We start from the raw sequence: 25,364 nt of genomic DNA on the forward strand, positions 1-25,364 counted from the left end.
TATTTTGCTTATTTGGATTTATTTCCTATATTTCTGCTTAGCATTTGTTACCAAAATACATGTTCAAGATTTTTATCAGGCTTTTACCATCCTTTTAAATGGACATCCAGTCCTGTGATTCTTCATATGCAAAATATTGTCACACCTCATAATGGATCTGGATCACCTTGCAATATTCTAGTTTATGTACCAGATAGTACCATTATGGTTTCATAGCACAGAGATGGCCATGAGCTGTCATCTGCAGTGACGCTTAGGTGTCTTTAGTCATCTCCCTTGTCACTGATATGAGTTGTATTTTACCTCAGCACACAACAGAATCTTACGTCTGGATGCTTTGCGAGGTGTACAGTTCGTTTTGGACATTTGCTTGAAATTCTCAATTATTTTTTTTATACATGTGAGCTCCCTCTTCATAACTTCTTAAATGTCAACAAAATAAAATTGGTGGCGGGTTTTCCCCTTAGCAGCTGCTTAGGAATTTTCAAGCCATTCACCTGTGTGTAATAAATTAGCAAGATTAAGGTGATGAACTATCTGGCCAACAAAGCAAGCAATCCAGTATAATACGGGCACCCATGACACAAATTAGTGTCTGCCGTCCTCTTCATTAGTTATTGAGTTCAATAGCTCATACCATGCCAGCACCAATTCTGGTTTCTTTATCACCTTTTTACATTTCATGCGTTAGCTAGTACTATGAAGTTTAGCCTGAGTCTGCTTATCTATTCTGTGCCACCTGTGAATTTCCATGATGTGGCTATTAACCAATGTCTATTAAAAAGCAAGATTATTAAAATAGGTGCTAACCTTTTTGTGTCTGGGGTGAGGGAATAACAACAGTCAGACTTTTAGTTTTTTGGGCCACTTGTACCTGTGAATGCTGTCAGCTGTTGTGCAATGGCCTCCCACCAGTTTGAGCTCACAATAAAGGAAGAAATCATATCATAAACTCCACTGTACATTGTACCCAGTTTGCTAGGGGTCAGATATGTTCAAATAAACATTAGAAGCCCGCACCTCTGGAGATCTTGGGCATATTACTTTGTGTGAGAGTACAATTCATCATGGTCACTTCCAAACTCATATTTGCTGTCTGTAAATCTCTAAACCCTTTCATAGAGCCTTGTGCCCCAAGTATGAAAGAGTATTCTAAAAATGTCACTGCTTTCATACCATTTCTACGTCGGCAAACCACCTGGAAGGCAGCTTGTGTAGGGGTTTCTGAATTTCTGATCTGCATACTTGTTCCAGAGATTTTACTTTTGAGCTGTAAAGCAGAAAATAATCCACCTGGGTTTCTCAATTTTGGACCAAGTCACAAAAGTCTCTAAGGCCCCCAGTGTCACATAAGTCCCACATTGTACCAACACCTCTATTCAACCATATTAACAGGTGCCGGGTTCCATTTCCCTGCTGAATATTGGGAAACCTCTCTAGTGAGAAACCATGGGCTTAAGTTATTCTTGGGTTAGTCCTTTTCATGCTCAGAAAGAATATGCCACCATGTGAAGGCGGTTACCCTTGTTCTTAGGTCTAATAAGCAGCTAACATAGTTGACCCTTGACATTTCCTTAGGTAGGGTCTCATCATTTTATCAGTACAACCATCTGACCACCCATTGGATTTGGGTGGCCACATAAAACAGCTCACAAACTTTAATGCCCAGGCTGTTCTCTCCGCCCCCATCCCCACCCTGAGTCTCAGGGTATTGATACTCTGTCTCTCCACATTCCATATCAAGTCTAATAGAATCGCAATCAGCTCTTTCAACACTCTGCTAATTAAGATCACAGAGAGATTAATTAATATAATAATCTAGAATCACCATCCTAAATAAAGTTAGCCATCCCATACCTGACAGAAATAGGAATTTCCATAAGGTTTCGATGTTCCTCAGTGCCACCATGGCAGACCCAATATCAACATCTGTATGTCCAGGTCATTTATGGTATATTTTATTCATAGCTTGTGAAATGTAGTTGATTCCCTTGTAGAATCCTTGCCAGATTGGGGGAATTCTGTTGTATATGTGCTGGGTGTAGAGGGAAGATGCAAGACTGAGCCCAATTAACATTCAACCTTGACAACTACACAGACTCATGTAGCATCTTAGTGGTCGGGGCAGTGTCTGTGGCTACATTATTTGAGAACAACATGTTTGTGTATAGAGAAATGACATATATTTCACGGTTCACACAAATGCCCCAATGCTTGCCTTTCTCTACCAGTACTGTATCTAGTGGTTCTAGGCCAGTGCAAATATCATTGAGGACAGAGGCCACCCAGGCAAGTCCCTCTTTCAATGATATACAGGGATTCTATTACATGTTCTGTTCTAACTCTTGAAGTGGGGCTGGTAAAGTAAAGGCACCCATTTCGGAAATCTCATTCCCAGCCCACCTCTTCAAATGTGACAAATAAGAATGTCCTGCTTACTATGTCAACAACTTTCACTAAATCGAAAACCATTGCAATATAATTGTGTGAAATAGATGGGATGTTGTGCAACAAATAGAAAATCTGTAAGTACTGTTGGAGGTGTTATTGTGTGGTAATAGCACATTTTGGTCATGATGTACTATAAGAAGGTGCAATGAAAGGAGCCAAAGTAGCAGCACACCGCTGAGTATTTTTAATCGATTTTCAACATTTACTAAGGTAGTAAGATGTCCTGCTTATGTTTGCTTTGTTTCATGAGCATTACAATCAAGGCCTCCTACATTCAGCTAAATAATGTTCTATTCTTCTTGCTTTGGAGCTAGCTGATCAAGAAATGAAAGGTAGAATGCGACTGTCTGCTGTCTGGCCCAGGGTTTTGAGTATGGCTATCATCTCAACCGCAGCTTTTATTTCAGCTAAAGAGATTGGGCCGCCCAGTGCCTGTGCCTGCTATTGAGAAAGCAGTCAAGGTTGTTCTCCCAGGATGTATCCCATTTCAATCTCTGAAGCCAGAGCATGATTTATATATAGATCACTGTAAAGATCTCTAAAAACCTGAATAATATTCTCTTTAGAGGGAACCATATACCATCTAACAGTGAGAAGACTTTGAATGGGCTCTCCGTCCATCTGGCCTAGACAATCAAGCCAACACTCTGCCCACTTTGTCCCTTTTCATACAAGATTTAGTTGAGTATTGCTTATATTCCAAACATCTCCATCGGTCTAATCTGGTGCACATGCCTCTATCCTCCTTTTACTAATCTGTCTAGCTCCATGCAGAGCCCATAACTGTCTTGCTCCCTTGCTTCTCCGCCACTTCAGTATCTCACGCTAAGATCAAGCATACACCTGAGAGTTTTCATTCAGTTTTCCAAGATCACGACCTTACAGGATTAGCACTTCATCAGAGTCTAAAGCCAGCCCGTCATTCTCACTGGGAATTATTATTTTTTTCTTCTCTGATTGTACCTTCGAATGACACGTCTCCAAGCGTGCTTACTGGCAAACCTCCATGTGGGAATGGCTGCCAAGGCTCTCTCCCATTGGAAATTCAGCAGTTGTGCGTTGTAATAAGAGATCTTTCTGCATGAATATTTAGCAGTAATAAATGGACAACTACCCAGTTTAGCGGGCAAAACATGGTCTAGGGAGTAAAATAGTATTACATACAGTTTGGGCACTTACGTGGCTTGGAATCTACCAATTCCTAACTGCCCTGCTGATCCCTCAGCATATGGGTCTGGTCGCACCGCCGGAGAGTTTTGTAGTAGTAGTTGTGAACTGTCCATGAATCATAATTAGGGATCCTGGTTTTATGGCATTTCTGTCTGTATTTATCCATATTTATTTTGTTCTCATTTTGTTCTGTGTTGATCCATTTTTATTTTGTGTTTACTGCATAAGTGAAGCTGCAGTGGTTGTTTTCCCACATGCATTTAGCTGATAAATGTATACTCACACTTGAATGTCCAAACGTTTTCAGCAGTATACAGTGCAATAGAATTATCTGAAAACACTTGCATTGTAGAATAGCATAAATAACTGTAGATCTGCACTTAATTAAGCTTAATTAGGAAATCTATTGTCTTTTTTCATCTTTCCACCTCTCAGTCTGTACACCTACTGACCTGGCATTCATGATTGACAGTAGAGTTAATCATCCACAGAAGACATAATTTCCATATTTTTCTGTATTTAAAAATAAATACAAACAGGAAAATAAACAGCTTTCTGCCTGTATTTATCTGTGAAAATCAGTAAAACCAGAAAATTGGGAGCCACTTGTTCTACATTTGGAGTGTAGATACTGGTAAGAAATATTACTCCTTGATTAAGCCTGCCGTAAACGATGACAAAACCCTCCTTGTCTACAGATGCTGAGATCGGGTAAAAAGGTCCACCAGGTCTACCCAAATAAGAGTAAATGCATGTAAAACAGTTACACCCTTCATCTCTTTTGCAACCTTCTACCTTTCAACCAGGTGAGATATGTTCTTGTAGAAGCACTAGCACAAGTGAGTCCGTTTTATATCTTTTAATGAGAGTATTCATGCCCCTGACATTCCATGTCTGGAATTTATAGTTTAGTTAATTTTGGAAAGAGGACAGGAGTGGAATGGTGTCTATATTTGCTAATTCTTTTCCCAAAGAGTGCTGGTTTCTGTTGGGACCCAGAAGTGATGGGGGCCAGAAAGGGTGTGGAGAATCTCCTCCCTACATCATCCCTCCCTCATTTCCACAACTCATGCCAACATCACAAAGAACAGTCCATATATGATCATTTGCAAGCCTCTTGAGGCCAAGCAACCTGTATTTGAGGTATTTTCATGAGCACTCAACCGTCCTTAATGTTTTTTTGCACAACACTTACTCCATATTTATTGATATGCTTTCCAGATGTATTGCACTTTTTAAAGTATGCCTTGGATTAGAACCACTTTATCAAAAGAACAATAAGTGGTGTGATAACATAGTGTTATATGTATATTAATTGGATTTTGCCGGACCTTTTTCTTGAAACATTTATGTACTATTTTACATTTCAGATAGTTTCACCCCAGAGAACGTGAATGACACTGCCAAGGAGACCTGTTTAAACTGGTTCTTTAAGATTGCTTCGATCAGGGAGCTAGTTCCTAGATTGTATCCTTTTTCACATTAAGATTTAGATGCTTTGGTTGAAATTATTATTAAAGTAGGAGGGCCAGTCAATATATGTATTATATTATATTATATTATAAATGAATGAACATATGAACCTAAATACATACATCAATAACTGAATCTTATAAAAATGTTTTATTGCAACAAGTTTCTAACTTTTTCAGTTGTAATTTGTGAGTTACACAGGCTAAAGGCATTTGAAGATTTGTTTACCGATATTAAATCTACAGTGAAAGGTCATTGGTAATGTTGGTTGTGATCCTTTTATTGTTTTTTTAACATAGGTGTAAAGTTTATAACACAATTGAACTGTTTCACTAGCTTCTTGGAATTGGAATATCTAACTATAAGATTTGTAGAATCTATGACATAATTGGAGATATGAATAATTTTGCAGCCTACAATGTTGTCGCTTACTAAAATCTACTGGCTCCTATCTTACATTTTAACATAGCTGTCACTAATGTATGGTTAGAAATGGATTTCAGAGTGACTTTTGTTGTAATTTCCTGATTCAGCAGGCTCCCATTCTCTGTTTTTGCATTTGGGTTAACTGTGATCCTTTATGATTATCATCACCTGCAGCAGGAGACCAAGGTTAGGATCTCAGAATGAACTGTGTCAGCAAGATCTTACTTTGCTGCAATTAGCAGGAACCTTAGTGCGTTAGAAATCTAGGCTTTACATAGGGATCATGCAATTGGTGATGTTTCGCCTATTTCCAATGGACCTTTAGCATGTTGCCCCAGCCGCCACCACAACTGGTGATATCATCAGCGGAAACTCCACAGGAAGGAAGCTGAACTTAATAATCACCATGTGCGAGAGAGGTAGAGTTGAGGTTAGAAATAGAGTGGAGGCTTATGCTCATCCTGTTCTGTAACAGGTGTTTGGACCCACTGAGAACTTCAGCTTCAATGCTGTTGGTCTGCACTTTTACAGGCAATTAAGTATATCCTACTAAATGTCATTAAGCCAATTGCAGTGTGCTGTAGCAGGATCTTATCTTTGCACTACCTTTTATTCAGTCTTTTATATGTCTTCAAAAGCATGTGCATCATGACGAGGGATACCCCAGACCTTTGCCTCTACATATACAAATTGAGCTGGGTTTCATAAAGAAATACTATCCTTCCTGCCTTGCTTTGTACATTCTTTTAATCATCTGTCCAACTATACATTCATCTTTTCATTCATCTACTAGCTAAATCATTCTGGCAGTCACCATCCACATTTGACAGGAATTCATAGTAGAACTAAATGCAATGGTGTGTTGAACGTTTACAACAGCTGTAGAATTTTTTAAAGAAAGCTACCTCCAGAGATGTGGTCAAGTTAATATTACAAGAGTCAACTCAAAAAGTGTTTAATATTAATTGGCAGCACTATAAAATAATTTAGCCTTAATATTTCCATGCTCCATACATTAGTGTATGCCTAGATTTAATTTAGATTTTTATTCTACTTTTATACTTAATTTGTATTTTTATGCCACTTTGGCTTTCAGGATCTTGAACCGTTTCATATGCATTTATCCTTAACTGTTTTCCCTCCTTCAGTTACGTAGAAGCAGCAATTCTGAAATGCAACAAATTCCTGGCTACAGGGTAAGATTTGTCAATTGTGTAGTTGGATTGAAACTAAACTGATACTTTGTATTGCCTCTCCCTAACCTTAGTAGCTGTTCTGAAGCAGATATAGCCTGGCTATAACATATTGCATGAACTGTTTTGTATTCATTTTCCCATTCTTCATGCAAAAGGTAATCAATTATCTTTAGGGTTTGACACTCATTTCTTAATTATTGGTGGAAGTGGATCCCAGAAATAAGTGTTGTTACCCACTGTTCCTCTTTGTACCAATAGCAGAATCTGCTATAGCGGCAAATTATGCTATTTTGTGTCTTTTCTATCAGTATACAAAGGGCATGATAAAATATTAGCACAGTAGAGGGGCTGTTGGATATGTTAAGGATTCTGGCTTCACACCCTTCACTTGGACTTTAACTTTAATTCACCAACACTGACGCAGACTAAATGCTCTCTCCCCATATATTTTACATTTATTGATGCATCAAGAGTATAAGTTGCTGTTTTTCACTGATTTCTCAGTGTATCATTCTGCCCTATTTCTTGGAATGTTAAACCCTTGCAGAAACAGCTTATAGTTGTACTTTTATTGAGTGCTGACATTTTGTTTGAATCAAAGGTCTTGTAGTGTAGAAATTGCTTTTTGTAGAATAGCCTATTTTTATTATTTTTTACACATTATGTTCCAAACCTGTTTTTTTCGGCATCTTTTTCAATAACTGTATTTTTCTTTTTAGTTGCCTTTACAAAACATATACTGAATTGCATACAACTCTTCTACACACTGATTTGTATTATTAATGAATGCATCAAATTAATCACTTCGGAACATCACAGAAGTTTACCACACATCTGTATTAGCAAAACAGTGGAAAATGAGCAGTGCATTCGGGGTTGAGTTGCTTATGCAACTGTTAACCATCATCACGATGAAATCAGATTTCCAAATGTTAGAAAACAAACAGCCAACACACACACCCACACACAGAAACACAGTCACACTTTGATGTGTCAACTGCCAAGGTGTTCCCTTGTCCCCAACAGCCTCAACGAGCATCTCCTTATTCCTGTTTTCCTTAAGTGGTAGTGGAATAATAGATTTCTTTAGTGCATTTTCTATTCCCACAATGGTGATTTTTTTCAAATGTTCTTTTTTACCTTTCCCGTCTTTTACTTACTGTTCCTGTTGAGTTGGTTGTTGCCAGCAGTGGCTGGGTATTTGGATTGGTTGTCTGCCAAGTCTGAACTTTGTATCTAACCCACTCTTCTGATGCATCGCTTCCATTTTCTGTTAAATGATTGATTGCAAATCTCTCTATACCTGGCTCCAGCATTGGAGAGCCTTTATAACCCATCCTAGCCTCATACATTTGTTATCTTCTGAGGAAGTGATTGGGTCATGTACCTCTGTCTGCAGCTTTCTAGATATTGAAAAGGTCACATCATCCATTTGGCTCCAGGTTTGTATTGCGTACAATGGTATTTACAGTCCCTTCGTTCACAATGGGCATATTTAGAAGTGATGCCTGCTGCAGCAGGAGTGAGGCTATGCTCTTAGGGGAAAAGAAATGTGGTAAGTTCCAAAGTGGGCACACCTCCACACTTGAACTTTTCCTGCCCTTCCAAACCCAACTTTTAGGAAAATATATCTGTCAGGGATATGATCAGAAAGTCACATTGTTTAGTTTCAGTGTAAGATCGGCAGCATCCTTCTCCACTCCTTTGCAAGGCTGACAAAATAACAGTTCCTTTTAACTAAAGATGCCTACCAGAGTTATTAATTATAGCAATTTTGCTATGTAACCACTACCCTGAAACTCCTGTTCTCCCTTTCTTTTCTCCAGCAAAGCCTTCTCATAATTATGACTTCACATCTGAGATCAGTCAGTTTCTTTTAACCATATTTTTACATTCTCCTAAAAGTTAAAAATGTATATGTCCTGCCCTTGTAAGTCAAACAGTTGAATCTAAGAGGGCATTCACTTAGCTGACACAGTGGCATAACGTAACATCATGAGGGCTACCCTACAGTTTGTGTTGAGGGCCCCTGAGATTTTCATACCTCACAGAAAGTCATAGTCCTTCTCCAGTATTTGGGTATCTTGCATAGATTCACATACTTGAATCATTCCCAGTCGTCGAAGTGGGAGTCTCACAGTATCATAGTAAGCAATATATAACAGTATACTAGGCTGCAAAGGTAATGCAGAGTTAAGCTTAATAGCCCATCTATGCCCTTTTTAAATAAAGGTCCAAAGTTGAACAATGACCAGTCAGGCGACAGCACTCTTAGAATACTCCCAACAGAGGCATCTTCCCTCAGATTTTCATCATACATTGTGTGTGAGGGAGTCTCCCTGAGCTCTGCTCAGTTTTTTCCAATTGTTCTGATCTTCAAACAACTGTGTTCCAGTATGTCAGAACTGGTCAAGAAAGGACTCTTCAGACCTTGTGCCACCTGTGGTAAGAAAAGGATTCATTCAGAAGATCCACAAAGAGATATATTGCCTTTACCATCCCACAAGGTGAGAGACTGCAATATTTGCAGAAGTAGTGAGTTCTTCAGGCAAGGGTCTCACCATGAGTTTCCTCAAAGCAGTAAAAAAGCCTTAAAAAGACTCACGATGAATCTATGGAAGGCTTTTTCCATCAAGAAAAGTAAAAAAGGGCTTCCTCCGACTCTAAATCTGAGCCATCTTACCCGTGCTATAGCTATTTCTATAACAACTAGATCTTTATCTGAGCCTGCAAAGAAGTCCATATTGCCTTCAAAGACATCATTGACGGTGCCAAAGACATCAAAACCACCATTGACGACAGTCAGAAGTGACAGAAGCCTCAGTCTCCGGGATGCATATTTTCACATTCTCATCCATCCCAACCATTGCAGATTCCTCCGATTTTCAGTAGCCGGTACGCATTACCAGTTTCAAGTTCTACTTTCGGTCTCCGATCTGCTCCCCCAATATGTATGAAATGTATTGCTCCAATGTCAGCCCACCTCCTTCAACAAGGCATCCAAGTTTTCCCTTACCGCTGGAATTTATGCCTTTGCTTTTTCCCCAATCCCTCTTATTCTCAGGATTCTCCGAAAAATCCAATGAAAGAAACATGCTGTCTAATACTCATTGCTCCATGATGGCCCAGACAACACTGGTTTACAGAGCTTCTCGTGTTCTCAGTGGAGAAACACATTCAGCTCAAGCCTCAAGTAGACTTGTTGTTGATGAACAATCAGCAGGTCCTTCATCCAGATCCAGTTTCTCTACATTTATCAGCATGGCTTCTGAGCACCATGAGCTACAGCACGTAGATATTCCAGAAGACTGTTGAAATATTTTTGCGGAGGCTAGAGCTGATTCTGCCAACAAAACATATCGCCTTAAATGGAAACTATTTTGTCTTTGGTGCGAAAAATCTAACATAGCATCCTATTACATCTCCTCCCGAACAAGTGTTACCATATCTACTATTTCTAGCTAAATCTGGTCTAGCACATTCATCTATCAAAGTGCATTTGGCTGCTATTTCCAGGTACAGGCAAACTTTGGGCTCTCCTTCCTTCTGTTTGCACAGATTAATCATCCAGTTCCTTCAAAGGCTTTTCAGAGCATATCCTCCAGTAAAGTCACCGCCTCCTGCATAGCAACTTAACACCGTATTATCTCAGTTGATGAAAATTCCATTTGAACAGGTTCACGGGGCTGTAATAAAGTTCCCTACATGGAAGGTGGCTTTGTTATTTGTCCTCACCTGTGCCCGGACAATAAGCGGACTACAAGCGTTCACTATTAAAGAACCTTTCTTACATTTCAAAGATACCATGTTAATCTTACGAACTAATCCCAAATTCATACCAAGGATTCCATCTGATTTTCATCTAAATCAACTGGTTATGCCTAAGACTTTCTTCCTCAATCTGCAGACACCAGCGGAGCAAAAACTTCATACTTGTGATATCAAGAGATGTTCAAAATTTTACTTACATCGAACAAAGCATATTCGTACTACTGATCAACTGTTTTTGGCATATGTTAACAATAACAAAGGTGGACCAGTCTCCAAATCCACCATAGCAAGATGGATTTCATCGGCCATTCTGTTCTGTCATTCTCAGGCAAGCAGGCCTTTAAGACAGAAGACTAGAGCAGTTGCCACAACAGCACCCTATTTGCTGGGGTGCCCATAAAAAGTATATGCTGTGCTGCAACCTGGAAGAGTAAGCACACTTTCACCAAACACTACTGTCTGCATGCAGCACAAACCAGTGATACAGCTGTGGGTAAAGCAGAACTTCAGCATCTTTTCCAATAAGGTGAGCCTTTTTACAAATATAATCTATAATTTTTTACCCACCATCTGCTATTGTGTAAATGTGTATTTGATTGATATATACTGCACTGCTAGCTATTCTGATTCAAGCATGTGAATCTATGAAAGATACCCCAATGTTGGAGAAAGAATTTGTTACTTACCTGGAACATCCGCTCTCCAGTATTGGTTTCTTTCATAGATTCACAGGCGACCCACCTTCTTCCCCTTAGAGGCACTCCTTCTTGGTCAGTGAGGTTTATCCCACTAGTGCCTGGAAAATCTGAGGGAAGATGCCACTATTGGGAATGTTCTAAGGGTGCTGTCGCCTGATTGGTCATTGTTAAACTTTGGTCCTTTTTTTTAAAAAAGGACATAGATAGGCTATTATGATGAACTCTACATTCCCTTTGAAGTCTATTATACTGTACTGATATATATATGTGTGTGTGTATGTATATGTGTATATATATATATATATATATATATATATATGTTCGATGGCATGTGTAGCTGCAGATACACATGCTGTGCATTATCCTGCCATCTAGTGTTGGGCTCGGAGTGTTACAAGTTGTTTTTCTTCGAAGAAGTCTTTTCGAGTCACGAGACCGAGGGACTCCTTCCTTTCGGCTCCATTGCGCATGGGCGTCGACTCCATCTTAGATTGTTTTCTTTCCGCCATCGGGTTCGGACGTGTTCCTCTTCGCTCCGTATTTCGGTTCGGAAAAGTTAGTTAGTTATCGGAATATTCGACGGTATTGTTCGCGCTCGGTACCGGTTTAGTGTTAGCACATCGACACCGAAGAAAAAAGCGCTCCGGTGGCCCTTCGGGGCTTCCACTCTCCACCGGGGCCTGGTCGGCCCGACCGCGTCCATCTTCAAACCTCATGGACCGGACCCCCTTCCGCTTCTGCCCCAACTGCCACGCAAAGTATCCTTATACAGACCAACACTTGGTCTGTAATCTGTGTTTGTCTCCTGAACACAGGGAGGATACTTGCGAGGCCTGTCAGCAATTTTGATCCAAGAAAACACTACGAGATCGAAGAGCGTGAGCAGCCGAAGACGCAGCAAACCGTGAGTAAACCAGCCCCGGCAAAAACTCACTCGAAGATAATGAAGGCCAAGGGGATGCCACCGCCAACAGGCCATGGCTTAACCCGAAAAAATGGTGACCAAACATCGGCACCGAAAAAGGCCTCCCACCAGCCGAAGACATCCGACTCCGGTCGAGATACCGGCTCCGACCCAACTCGGCACCGAGAGTTCGGCACCCCAAAAGTCAAAAAGGCTTCTTCAGAGCCGAAAAAGACTGTCCAAAAAGCTTTGGTGCCGAAACATGCAGCCTCGTAGCCGAAACAGGGCTCCTATACAGAAGAGCACGGCCTTTCAACACAATTACAAGAACACAGATTTGAACAAGAACCGGGCATGGGAGAGCCAGACCATACCCAGAGGAGGTTGCATATACAAAAGGACACGGGGAAAATTCATACTCTTCCCCCAATAAAGATCAAACGCAAGCTCGCATTCCAAGAAACTGAAATGCAGCCAAAATCGAAAGTGTCTAAAGAGAAAACACCACCAAGGTTCTCCCCACAGCAATCTCCATTACATTCGCCACATCTGTCCCCGGTAGCAACCCCACCATTGATGCAGTCGCCAACACACACGGGGATGACTCAAGATGACCCGGATGCATGGGACTTGTATGATGCACCGGTCTCAGAAAATAGTCCTGATTGCTACCCGGCAAGGCCGTCACCACCTGAGGACAGCACTGCATACATGCAGGTGGTTTCAAGGGCAGCTACATTCCATAATGTAGCAATGCATGCAGAGCCCATAGAGGATGACTTTTTGTTCAACACCTTGTCATCTACTCACAGCCAATACCAAAGCTTGCCAATGCTGCCAGGCATGTTAAAACACGCCAAACAAGTGTTTCAGGACCCAGTAAAAGGCAGAGCCATCACGCCTAGGGTGGAGAAGAAATATAAACCTCCCCCAACTGACCCTGTATATATCACACAACAATTAACGCCTGATTCGGTGGTAGTGGGAGCAGCCCGGAAAAGGGCAAACTCCCAAACCTCAGGAGATGCACCACCGCCCGACAAGGAAAGTCGGAAATTCGATGCGGCACGCAAGAGGGTAGCAGCACAAGCAGCCAATCAATGGCGGATTGCCAATTCTCAAGCTCTACTGGCTCGATACGACAGGGCACATTGGGATGAAATGCAACATCTCATTCAGCACCTTCCCAAAGAGTTCCAGAAACGTGCTCAACAGGTTGTTGAGGAGGGCCAAACTATCCCTAACAACCAAATAAGGTTGGCTATGGACTCAGCAGACACAGCGGCAAGGACAGTGAACACGTCAGTAACCATTCGTAGACACGCATGGTTACGTAACTCCGGATTTAAGCCAGAAATCCAGCAGGCTGTGCTGAATATGCCTTTCAACGAACAACAATTGTTTGGGCCGGAGGTGGATACTGCAATAGAAAAACTGAAAAAAGACACGGACACGGCCAAAGCCATGAGCTTTCACCCCACAGAGCAGAGGCACTTTTAGGAAGCCGCACTTTAGAGGGGGGGTTTCGTGCCCAAACCACAGAGCCTTCCACCTCGCAAGTCAGACCCACATATCAGGGCCAGTATCAGAGAGGAGGGTTTCGAGGACAATATAGAGGTGGACAGTTCCCTAAAGCAAGAGGGAAATTCCAGAGCCCATAAACCCCACAAACCAAACAGTGACTTCAATGTCACAAACCCCCACCACGCAACACCAGTGGGGGGGGGGAGACTTACCGCATATTACCACAACTGGGAACACATAACTACAGACGCATGGGTCCTAACCATTATCCAACATGGCTATTGCATAGAATTCCTACAATTGCCACCAAATGTGCCTCCAAGAGCACACAATATGTCCAAACAACACTTAGACCTGTTACAACTAGAAGTCCAAGCATTGTTACAAAAAGAAGCAATAGAACTAGTACCCAACCATCAAAAAGGAACAGGTGTCTACTCCCTGTATTTCCTAATTCCAAAAAAGGACAAAACACTGAGACCCATATTAGACCTCAGAACACTGAATCTTTACATCAAATCAGATCACTTTCACATGGTGACACTTCAAGACGTGATTCCCTTGCTCAAACAACAGGACTACATGTCAATATTAGATCTCAAGGATGCTTATTTCCACATACCCATACATCCTTCACACAGGAAATACTTAAGGTTTGTAATTCAACGCGTGCATTACCAATTCAAAGTATTACCATTCGGCATAACAACAGCCCCAAGGGTATTCACAAAATGCCTTGCAGTAGTAGCTGCTCACATCAGGAGACAGCATATACACGTATTCCCTTACTTAGACGACTGGTTAATAAAAACCAGCACTCAGCAACAGTGTCTTCTACACACACAATACGTCATAGAAACACTACACAAACTAGGGTTCTCCCTAAACTACCAAAAATCACATCTACAACCGTGCCAAATACAACAATACTTAGGAGCAACAATCAACACACAAAAGGGGATTGCCACTCCAAGTCCACAATGGGTACAAGCCTTCCAAAATGTAATATTAAACATGTACCCAAACCAACACTATCAAGTGAGGTTTATAATGAAACTGCTAGGCATGATGTCTTCATGCATAGTCATTGTCCCAAACGCAAGACTACACATGCGGCCCTTACAATAGTGCCTAGCAACACAATGGACACAAGCACAGGGTCAACTTCAAGATCTAGTGTTGATAAACCGCCAGACACACTTCTCGCTTCAGTGGTGGCATCCTATAAATTTAAACCAAGGGCGGCCATTCCAAGACCCAGTGCCTCAATACGTGATCACGACAGATGCTTCCATTATGGGGTGGGGAGCACACCTCAACCAGCACAGTATACAGGGACAATGGGACGTTCACCAAAAACAACTGCACATAAATCATTTAGAACTGTTAGCAGTGTTACTAGCATTGAAAGCATTTCAACCACTAATAGCCCACAAACACATTCTTGTCAAAACAGACAACATGACAACATGACAACAATGTATTACCTAAACAAACAAGGAGGGACACACTCATCACAACTGTGTCTCTTAGCACAAAAGATTTGGCATTGGGCGATTCACAATCACATTGGCCTAATAGCACAGTACATCCCAGGGATTCAAAACCAGTTGGCCGACAATCTCAGTCGAGATCACAAACAAACACACGAATGGGAGATTCATCCCCAGGTACTACAAAATTACTTTCTACGCTGGGGAACACCAGAAATAGACCTATTTGCAACAAAAGAAAACGCAAAATGCCAAGACTTCGCGTCCAGGTATCCACACCCTCAGTCCAAGGGCAATGCGTTATGGATGAGTTGGTCAGGGATATTTGCTTACGCTTTTCCCCCTCTCCCACTCCTTCCTTTTCTGGTAAACAAATTGAGTCAAAACAAACTCAAACTAATACTAATAGCACCAAGCTGGGCTCGCCAACCGTGGTACACAACACTACTGGACCTGTCAGTAGAACCTCATATCAAACTACCAAACAGACCAGATCTGTTAACTCAACACATACAGCAGATCAGACACCCGAATCCAGCATCGCTCAATCTAGCAATATGGCTCCTGAAGTCTTAGAATTTGGACATTTAGACCTTACACAAGAATGTATGGAGGTCATTAAGCAAGCTAGAAAACCTACTACAAGACATTGTTACGCAAACAAATGGAAAAGATTTGTTTATTACTGCCATAATAATCAAATTCAACCACTACATGCTTCTGCAAAAAACATTGTAAGCTATTTATTACACTTACAAAAATCAAAACTAGCATTTTCTTCTATCAAAATACATCTCACAGCAATATTTGCCTATCTGCAGATTACACATTCAACATCACTTTTTAGAATCCCAGTCATCAAAGCATTTATGGAGGGTTTAAAAAGAATCATACCCCCGAGAACACCACCAGTCCCCTCGTGGAACCTCAATATTGTATTGACACGACTCATGGGTCCACCATTTGAACCCATGCACTCCTGTGAGATGCAGTACTTAACCTGGAAAGTAGCCTTTCTAATAGGTATCACATCTCTTAGAAGAGTAAGTGAAATACAAGCATTTACTATACAAGAACCCTTTATACAAATACATAAACACAAGCTGGTTCTCCGTACAAATCCCAAATTCTTACCAAAAGTTATATCACCGTTCCACCTAAACCAAACAGTGGAACTCCCAGTCTTTTTTCCACAACCAAACTCAGTAGCCGAAAGAGCCTTACATATGTTAGACATTAAAAGAGCACTAATGTATTACATTGATAGAACAAAACAATTTCGTAAGACAAAACAATTGTTTATAGTCTTCCAAAAACCTCATGCAGGAAATCCAATATCCAAACAAGGCATTGCCAGATGGATAGTGAAATATATTCAGACCTGCTATATTAAAGCAAAAAGAGATCTACCTATTACGCCAAAGGCGCACTCCACTAGGAAGAAAGGCGCCACAATGGCCTTTCTAGGAAATATACCTATGACAGAAATCTGTAAGGCAGCCACATGGTCTACGCCTCATACATTCACAAAACATTACTGTGTAGATGTGTTAACAACACAACAAGCCACAGTAGGACAGGCTGTATTACGAACATTATTTCAGACAACTTCAACTCCTACAGGCTAAGCCACCTCTTTGGGGGAGATAACTGCTTACTAGTCTATGCACAGCATGTGTATCTGCAGCTACACATGCCATCGAACAGAAAATATCACTTACCCAGTGTACATCTGTTCGTGGCATGAGACGCTGCAGATTCACATGCGCCCTCCCACCTCTCCGGGAACCTGTAGCCGTTATAAGTTGATGAAACTTGTACATTTGTAAATTTGTAAATATATACTATTTTTATACACATTATGTACATACATACTCACTCCATTGCATAGGCACCTTTACTATATACACAACTCCTACCTCACCCTCTGCGGGGAAAACAATCTAAGATGGAGTCGACGCCCATGCGCAATGGAGCCGAAAGGGAGGAGTCCCTCGGTCTCGTGACTCGAAAAGACTTCTTCGAAGAAAAATAACTTGTAACAGTCCGAGCCCAACACTAGATGGCAGGATAATGCACAGCATGTGAATCTGCAGCGTCTCATGCCACGAACAGATGTACACTGGGTAAGTGACATTTTCCATATATATATAGATATATATATATATATATATATATATATATATATGTATGTTGCTTACTATGATACCGTGGGACTCCCACTTTGACAGGGCATGATTCAAGCATGTGAATCTATGAAAGATACCAATACTGGAGACAGGAAGTTACAGGTAAGTAAAAAATTCTTTATGTTGAATTGGGGCCCCCACACTATGCCCCCGAGTTGACACAGGTGAGAGAGCACCATTAAATGCCTCAGCCATTGACCTTATAATACTTAACCACATGCTCAAGCACTGTGGTGTGAATCCCTGCTTGAGAGAAGCTTGTGCCTGGGGATACAGTAGTGGAAAAACATGTTTTAAATTTTTGCTTCCATCTTTTGTTCTGACAATTGTATTTCCTAAGTGGCTGCAGTTAAATACTGCACATAGTTATGATATTTTGTCCTCAAAGGCTTATTAAAAAAAGTAAGTCAGTGTAATATCGTTTACCGTGATGTGTAAATGGCTTTAAACATGGCTGCACATTTAAAGATTGCAAACACTGCTGCATTGTTGCCAAGTGTTCTTCCTGCTACCATTGGTTGGACAAATTATGCAAATATAAGTCTGTTTTTACTTTTCATTTTGTCAGGGGAATTGCAGAGTGCCTCCGGCGCCTAACATCGATGATCAGAGGTATTGGGGACCCACTGGTTGCAGTCTACGCAAGAGCTTACCTTTGCAGGGTAGGAGTAATATATTAGGTGTATTTCAATGTGTGCTAAACACTTCACACTAGTTACTACTACAAGCTGCTGAGTTTAATATAGAGCAGGCTTCTCCAACCAGTAGTTCGTTAGCTACTGGTAGCTCTTCAGCTATCTGTTAGTATCTCCTCTGTTTTCAGTCCAGCCTACTAAATGTCAAGCTTTGCTTAGCTAAAGTAATATATTGAACACCAAAATTGAAAACTATCAATTCTTGTTGAATATACATGTATTTTCAGAATTTATAAGCTGGTGTTAGAAGAAAAACATTGAATTTACAGTATATTTTTGAAGCAGATTTGAGTGATGTCATGTCGTATTGTAGGACGCTTATTACTAGTATTATTAACTTAGTGCCAGAGCATTACAGCTATACCAGAAATGTATTATACATGTAAATACATTCCAAATTCACAAATCCTTTTTATATTACTGCTGACAACAGTGCCTGATGCACAGAGGTGTTAATTCCTGGTAATCTTGCATAGGGGGCCACTAATGTAATTTTGTCTAATGAGGTCACTATTACAGCAATAATATTTGTAGGGCTGGATGATTTTCATTAAACATAAGTAGCTCTTATTTCAGAAAATGTTGAAGTCCCCCGGTAAGCAGGAGGGGGATGTGATGAGTCTGATGAGCAGCATTTAATGAGGCGGCATGACAAACAAAGCCACTTTACCAAAACATCCAACAGAGATGTGATGTAACACAAAATATCATCCAATGCTTGATTGCTTGAAAAGTCTCATTGCTGTCTTTTATTTTTAACATTCCTATGACAATTATACACTGTAGAGCATGGGTACTAACAAAAGTTTTCCCAGGGGCCGCAAAGTGTGGTCTGTGGTGTGCCCGAGGGCCACACTGATGCCAGCATGGTGGGAGTGGGGCTTTGTGAGGATAAAGGTTAAAGTGGGCACTATCACTAGCTTAGGAGATTCAAGTGTAATAAGGAAGTAACTTGACTATTGAAATGGAATGAAATAGAATTGCTCAATGTGAAACCGGAAAACCTGGGATAAATTCGGGCTTCCACACTTGACCAAATTGTGTTACCCTAGACAATTGTCTAAATTCACTTTGCCTCACTTTTTCTTCATTGTGACATATACATCGTGAAATAGATGAGTTCAGGATATGTGCTGTACACAACCTTCTCTCTTGTGTATGATTTAATAACCTACAATGTTGTCCATTTATAATAACAAACCAAGGCCTCCCAGAACGCTTAATATAACAACTGACTTGCCTTTTAGTTTGCTATTGGCATTGTTGTCATGGTGGTTGGAGGCATGAATATTTGTACGTTCATTTTTGAAAACGATTAGTTTTAAAAAATACTTCTGAATGAACTGATAAAATCTGATGTACTAAGGTGAAAAGCAAAATATTCACAAAGTCAAAAAGTCTGTGTTTTATTATTGCTGCATGCTTCCATTTGCCTGTGTTTGCTCACCATAGCCAGACCTATAGATATTACTGATCCTTCTGAATATTAACTTTTTGCACTAGGTAGGCAGTGAAGAGGAGAAAGGTAAGTAAGGAAAAGGGTGGAAGGAAAATATTTTACATTAGGATTTAGAGAGTACATGAAGCTGCATAGAAGGAAGTTCTCTACATGAGAGAGGTGGACTCTCTTCAAGGAAAGTGTTGTCACTTGGTAGTCACATTGTTACAAGGTTTTGTCTGGAGACATACACATGTATTCAGACATATATCTGTCCATGGCACACACTGCTGGAAGTAGGTGTGCTGGGGTGCCCAGCACCCTCACAGTAATCATGTTGGAGTTGAGAAGGTAAAAAGCTATAGGGATGCATTTTCCTTTTTTTTTTTTGTCTGGTCACATTTGCTATCTCTTCAAAGACCGAGGTCAAATGACAGGCAAAGTCATCTGACAAATTTCTGCTTATTATTTTAACATAGAGATTGGTGTTTATTTTTCTTTCTCTGACTGCAAAGTTAGAAAATGTTTTAAAGTAACCTATGTGACAATCATTCCGGAGGAAAGGGAGTTTGAAAGAAAAGACTGTAGGATTTCAGTTTTTTTCTAACACACAACAACATTTAAGTAGCTTTAAAATTACTGTACATATATATCACTATATATATATATCTGTTCACAGCGAAGGTGCCAATGGAACTAGCTTGTTTTGGCAAATTTATATCAGAAGCAAGTAGGGCCCTATGTGGTGCACGGGGGACAGCCCTTGCCAGTAAATAAAGCTTTAACCAGCAGGGGGGCTGTGCAGGCTAATGTCATCTCCAGAGATCAATTAGATATTGAGATTCCATTACTAACAGTAAATGTTTACATCAAACGGTGTGGTTTTGCACATTATATTTTGACTCTATGTATTTTGTATTGTTCCATAAAGCATAAGGTTGAACTACATGCTGCAGCGAGTCTGCTACCTCCACGTTATTGTTACGAGATTCACTGCCTATTTATAGCAATTCACTTTTAAGACTGCAGACAGAACATTAAAAGACTGGACGGAAAAGACCCTGCTTTGCTCACAGCACTTTAGTGTTGGTGGATTCTGTATCCTGTAGCGTTCGCCACGTTTACTGGTACTCGCACATCCTTTGGATTCCACAATAGCTTGGGTCATTGACTGCTTAATAACTTTAGCTGGCATTGTACCTTTCAAACCAAGTTTGTCTATGGCCGCCTTGGCTAAAAATATTTTGGTGGTGGACTTTCTTTTTTTTTTTTTTTTACTGTATTTTAGCTTGAAAGTACCTATTTTATCAGTTTTATGCATTTTTGTAATGATTTAAAGTAATTATGCCATAAAGTGATTTAAAGTGAAATATATCACCGGTAAGGCAAGAACAAAAACCATGGATCATCTTCATCTATTATGAAAAAACTACAACGTATTCAGAACTCAGCTGCCAGGCTACTATTACATGTAAAGCCACAAGCCCACATCTCCCCTGTCTTAAGAGCACTACATTGGTTACCCGTTGCGAGAAGATCCACCTTCAAGCTGCTACGTATCTCCCACAGAGGTATACATGGAACAGGACCACTTTTCATCAGAAACAAAATAACCAAATACATTCAGTAAAGAAACCTCCGCTCAAGATTGGCACCCCGCCCCTAGAACACCACCATACAAAAAAAAGACAATAGGTGGTACATCCTTCTCCATTCAAGCACCTAAACTATGGAATTCATTACCCCTAAATATAAAATCCACAGATAACTATCTTGCCTTCAGAAGACTACTCAAGAGTAGGCTCTTTCCTTCATAACCACCATATTCAAACAGCAATGGGCTGCATATGCCTCTGTTGATAAATATTTATAATCTGATTATGTATGTATTCTAGGTATATATAGCTCTTTAAGAAATATGTATTGTTACTTTTTCAGAATAATAAATTATACAGATACTCTTTAAGCCTGTTTAACAAATGTATATTTAGTCACGGTTATATATATAGATATATATATGTGTGTGTGTGTATATGTATGTCTGCATGTATATATATATATATATATATATGTGTGTGTGTATATATTCATATATATGTGTATATTATTCTGTGCTTAACATGTTCATAGGTTTTGCTTGGCTCCTAGATATAAGTTGTTGTATTAGATACTTATGAATCCCTCCTTTCGTTTTTACATCACAATGATCAAATGTTTTATTATCATAAGCATTTCGCTATTCAGAAGTTGAGGAAAGATAATGAATGTTAGAAAAGTACACATATTAGTTAACTTCAAATATTATAAATCTTGAAAGTCTGTTTTTTACAATACTACTATTCTTCTCATATTAATATACCCATTATTATATTTCTTGCACATATATTCCCTTACTATGTATTTTCATATCTATTTATTTATTACACTAGTCCTACTGTACTGGAGAGAATTCAATAAAAAAATAAAATCTATAAATAAAATTCAGATTATCAATAAATTAAATTAAAAATAATATATAAATAAATAAAAATAATATAAATGTACTCTCTCTTGTAAGCTTTATTATGTCGCCCCATCATCCTATGTCTCTATCAGTCTATCCTACATTCCCTCTGTGACTCATCCATTCTACTACTTTCATCTCCAAAATAACTCTGCCTACGCTCTTCCCTCCTCTACCACATCTAGCTCACCCCAAACCTCAGTTTACAGCCATGATCTCCCAAACAACCCTACTAAATTCTCCCTCATTTATCTCACCTTTGACTCATCCAAAACCCCTCCTGCTACTATGATCTCCCTAACCATTTCCACAGACTTTTCCCTCCTCCATCTCTCCTTTATTCATCCCAAACTTCATCCTATTACTATAAACTCCTAATGAACACTTCTGGATTCTTCCCTCCTCTGTCTCTTCATTACTCTAGTCAATCCAGCTAACAAACTCACATATCCTCTGCTCAAATTAACTCATAATAATACTAATACTGTACTCATATTTCCCTGTACTAATCCACCACTAATTCCTCTTGGGTTCCGGAGTTGCATGCTACTCGCCGAAAAGGGCCTCGTCAGGGGTAGTAAGTGCTATATAAATACAATTACAGTACAGTACATTTATTGTAATTCTGAATTGTAATGCAAACAAAGGCTTTAATATAATCAAAACAAGTAAAGACGCTTGGTGATGCAGGGGTGTGGAATTTATTAAAATATCTACTTGTCCAGGGGACAGGTTGCTTCTCAAATCTACTTGTCCTGTAAAAAGATCTACTTGTCCCTTTGGTACCATGTAGTGTGGCAACAAATTATGGCAGCAATTAATAGCCTCTCTGATTATGCCAGGGTTACTACCATAGTAGGGCTTGAATACTTGGAGTTTCAATCCCTACTGTAGCAATTTCCTTATTTTGCCACCTTTCTGCAGATCTGCATACTGGGGCTGGAGGAAGCAGTAAGCAATAGTTCCAGGGCTGGAATGCCTTTGAGTCTGCAAACCTACTAACCTGCATGTTATAAAGATTTTTACTAGCTTCTCTCTAATATTTTCCCATAATAAGAAAGGTTGGACATTTACTCCTGACAATGGCAGAATTAGAACTTCTTCCAGGGTTGGGAAGAAAGTGGCTGGAGGGAAAATGAACTTGCAAATGCTCAATAGATTTTCACATGAGCAAATCTACACATCGTATTTACCCACGCTAAAATACAGTTCACAAATATTTTATAGGGGTACGACATATACCATGGGTGCACTTTTGTGACTTTCTTTAAGAATTTGGGGCCACAAGTAGGTAGGTTCAGATTTGTGACCTGCAAATTGCGAGTCGCAAATCCGAATGTAGGATGGTGTCCTTGACACCATCTGTGATTCGCAAGGGCTTCGCAAATGCCCACATCATGAATAATCATGAGGTGGGTCGCAATTTGCGACCCCCTCACGAATGGTGGCCTGCTGGAGACAGCAGATCACCATGTCTGTGACTGCTTTTCAATAAAGCAGTTTTTTTTGTAATGCAGCCCGTTTTCCTTAAAGGAAAACGAGATGCATAACAAGAACGAAAAATGAAACGTTTTCGTTTCATTTTTTCAGAGAAAGTAGTGGTCCACAGGACCACTGCTTGCTCTGAAAAAATGTTTACATTCATTCCCATGGGGATCCCTTCCCTTTTGCGAAAGTGTTAGCTCCCATTTGAAATGGGTGCAAACTGCGATTGGTTTGCGCCCGCGTTCGCGGTCACAAAACAATCCTACATTGCACTGCGAGTTGCAATTAGGAAGGGGAACACCCCTTACTAATTGCGAGTCGCAAACCCGTTTTGTGATTCGGTAACCAGGTTACTGAATCGCAAAACTGGGTTTGTGCATCGCAGTGTGCTTTTTGCACGTCGCAAACAGCGAAAGTCGCTGTTTGCGACATGCAAAAAGCTACCTACATGTGGGTCTTGGTCCCTAATTAGGTCTGGTGTTAACAAAGACATTTTGTTTTTATTAAACTTCTATTTCTCTCTCTTTCGGCTGGCTTTACTGTGAGTGATCGCATTCTGCTCTTCCACAAGGAGCATATTGCCACACAAAGTAGTTTTGTTCAGTGTCAGGAACTACAGTGGCAATCAGTGACGTAACGAAACTGGAGGGTGCCCCTTTGCAAAGAACATGGAGGAGCCCCCTCTCCAGACTCACTCAGGGCAGGTGCTGTGCTGACGGGCCCCCTAGAGGGCGGCTGCGGGGCCTTTGTTATGCCGCTGGTGGCAACGTGTGCTTTAAGAGTTCAAAAACTTTTTGGGGGGGTTTTGCCAATGTTTGTTACAATGTTGAGGGCCTGGTAGCTCCCACAACAATAAAGTGTTACAAAAGCCATGTCAAAACAAGACACACATTGATGAAACTAAAAGACTTATAAAAATATGTCAGATTAGTTGGCTTTGTCAGTGTTTGTTTATTTTCATGCTTCCCATAATCGTGTTGAAAATGGTTACACTGATTTTCCATTAGAAATATTTTTGGGAAATACTAGCATGCATCAACACATTTTACTAAATGACACTTCATTTGCATATAATCAGAGAGCATTCTGGGAGCATTATACTTAGCCTCTTAGCCTAAACTTTTCAAACATGTGTGTACACGTTTTTTTTTTTTGTACTGGAACCAACGTCAGTAGTGAAGTGTGACCTTAAAACATTTATTTACAGCACGCACCCTAATAATGAAGGCTTTCAAATAATGAACCATAAATACAAGTTCGAACAGCATTATCTTTTGGAAACACATTACCTCAACTGCAGAGAGTTCAACTCTCTGTAAACAGACAGCCAAAGGGTTTGTGCTGCAGGGGGTTGAGCCTACTTGTCCCAAGGACAAAGTAAACATAAAAACTTGTTGCCCTTGACCCCAAACAAGATGTCCCGGATGCCCGAAAGGAATTCCACATCCCTGAGTGATGTGGTTTTAATATGACCAAAACAAATAAAGACACTTGGTGATGTGCAAATGATAAATGTTTGCTGAAACCTGATTTCCACACAAAACTGCATGCTGGTGCGAATTTTGTGGCCATTTCGATGGAAAATGTGCCCTCTGTAAATGACAGGGTGCTACCACAACATGCTTTAGTAAACGATTTGTGGCAGTGTACTCTAAAGCATACTGCTGCCTATATACCATACTTTTACCATTCTCCTGCTGAATGGGTTTGGCTACTTATTTTTTTGTGCAATTCTTAGATTTTTCATAGTCAATATGACTTCAGTGATGTAACAGTGATGGTAGCACCCCTGTTTGAAAACTGATCCAGCACCACTGCACACACACCCTTTTTTTAGGAGAAGCCTCATCTGATATAGGACTCTGATGGGGGACGGGGTAGTTATGTCCACTCTCTTCACTACAGGGATTCATACGCTAATGTTCATGCAAGCACTATAGGCTAAAGT

At 40.2% G+C, this 25,364-nt stretch overlaps 1 protein-coding gene across 1 annotated transcript in view; it reads left to right on the plus strand.

Annotated features, from left to right (window-relative positions):
• Positions 1 to 25,364, plus strand: part of VPS35L (VPS35 endosomal protein sorting factor like) — a 430,244-nt gene that overhangs the window by 123,224 nt on the left and 281,656 nt on the right. The window contains exons 10-12 of the mRNA XM_069210247.1: positions 4,992 to 5,088; positions 6,669 to 6,716; positions 17,864 to 17,957. Of these exons, the coding sequence (XP_069066348.1) occupies positions 4,992 to 5,088; positions 6,669 to 6,716; positions 17,864 to 17,957 (239 nt within the window). The remainder of the gene's footprint in view (positions 1 to 4,991; positions 5,089 to 6,668; positions 6,717 to 17,863; positions 17,958 to 25,364) is intronic.

Source organism: Pleurodeles waltl, chromosome 10 (assembly GCF_031143425.1).
Source record: "Pleurodeles waltl isolate 20211129_DDA chromosome 10, aPleWal1.hap1.20221129, whole genome shotgun sequence".
Lineage (NCBI taxonomy): Eukaryota > Metazoa > Chordata > Amphibia > Caudata > Salamandridae > Pleurodeles > Pleurodeles waltl.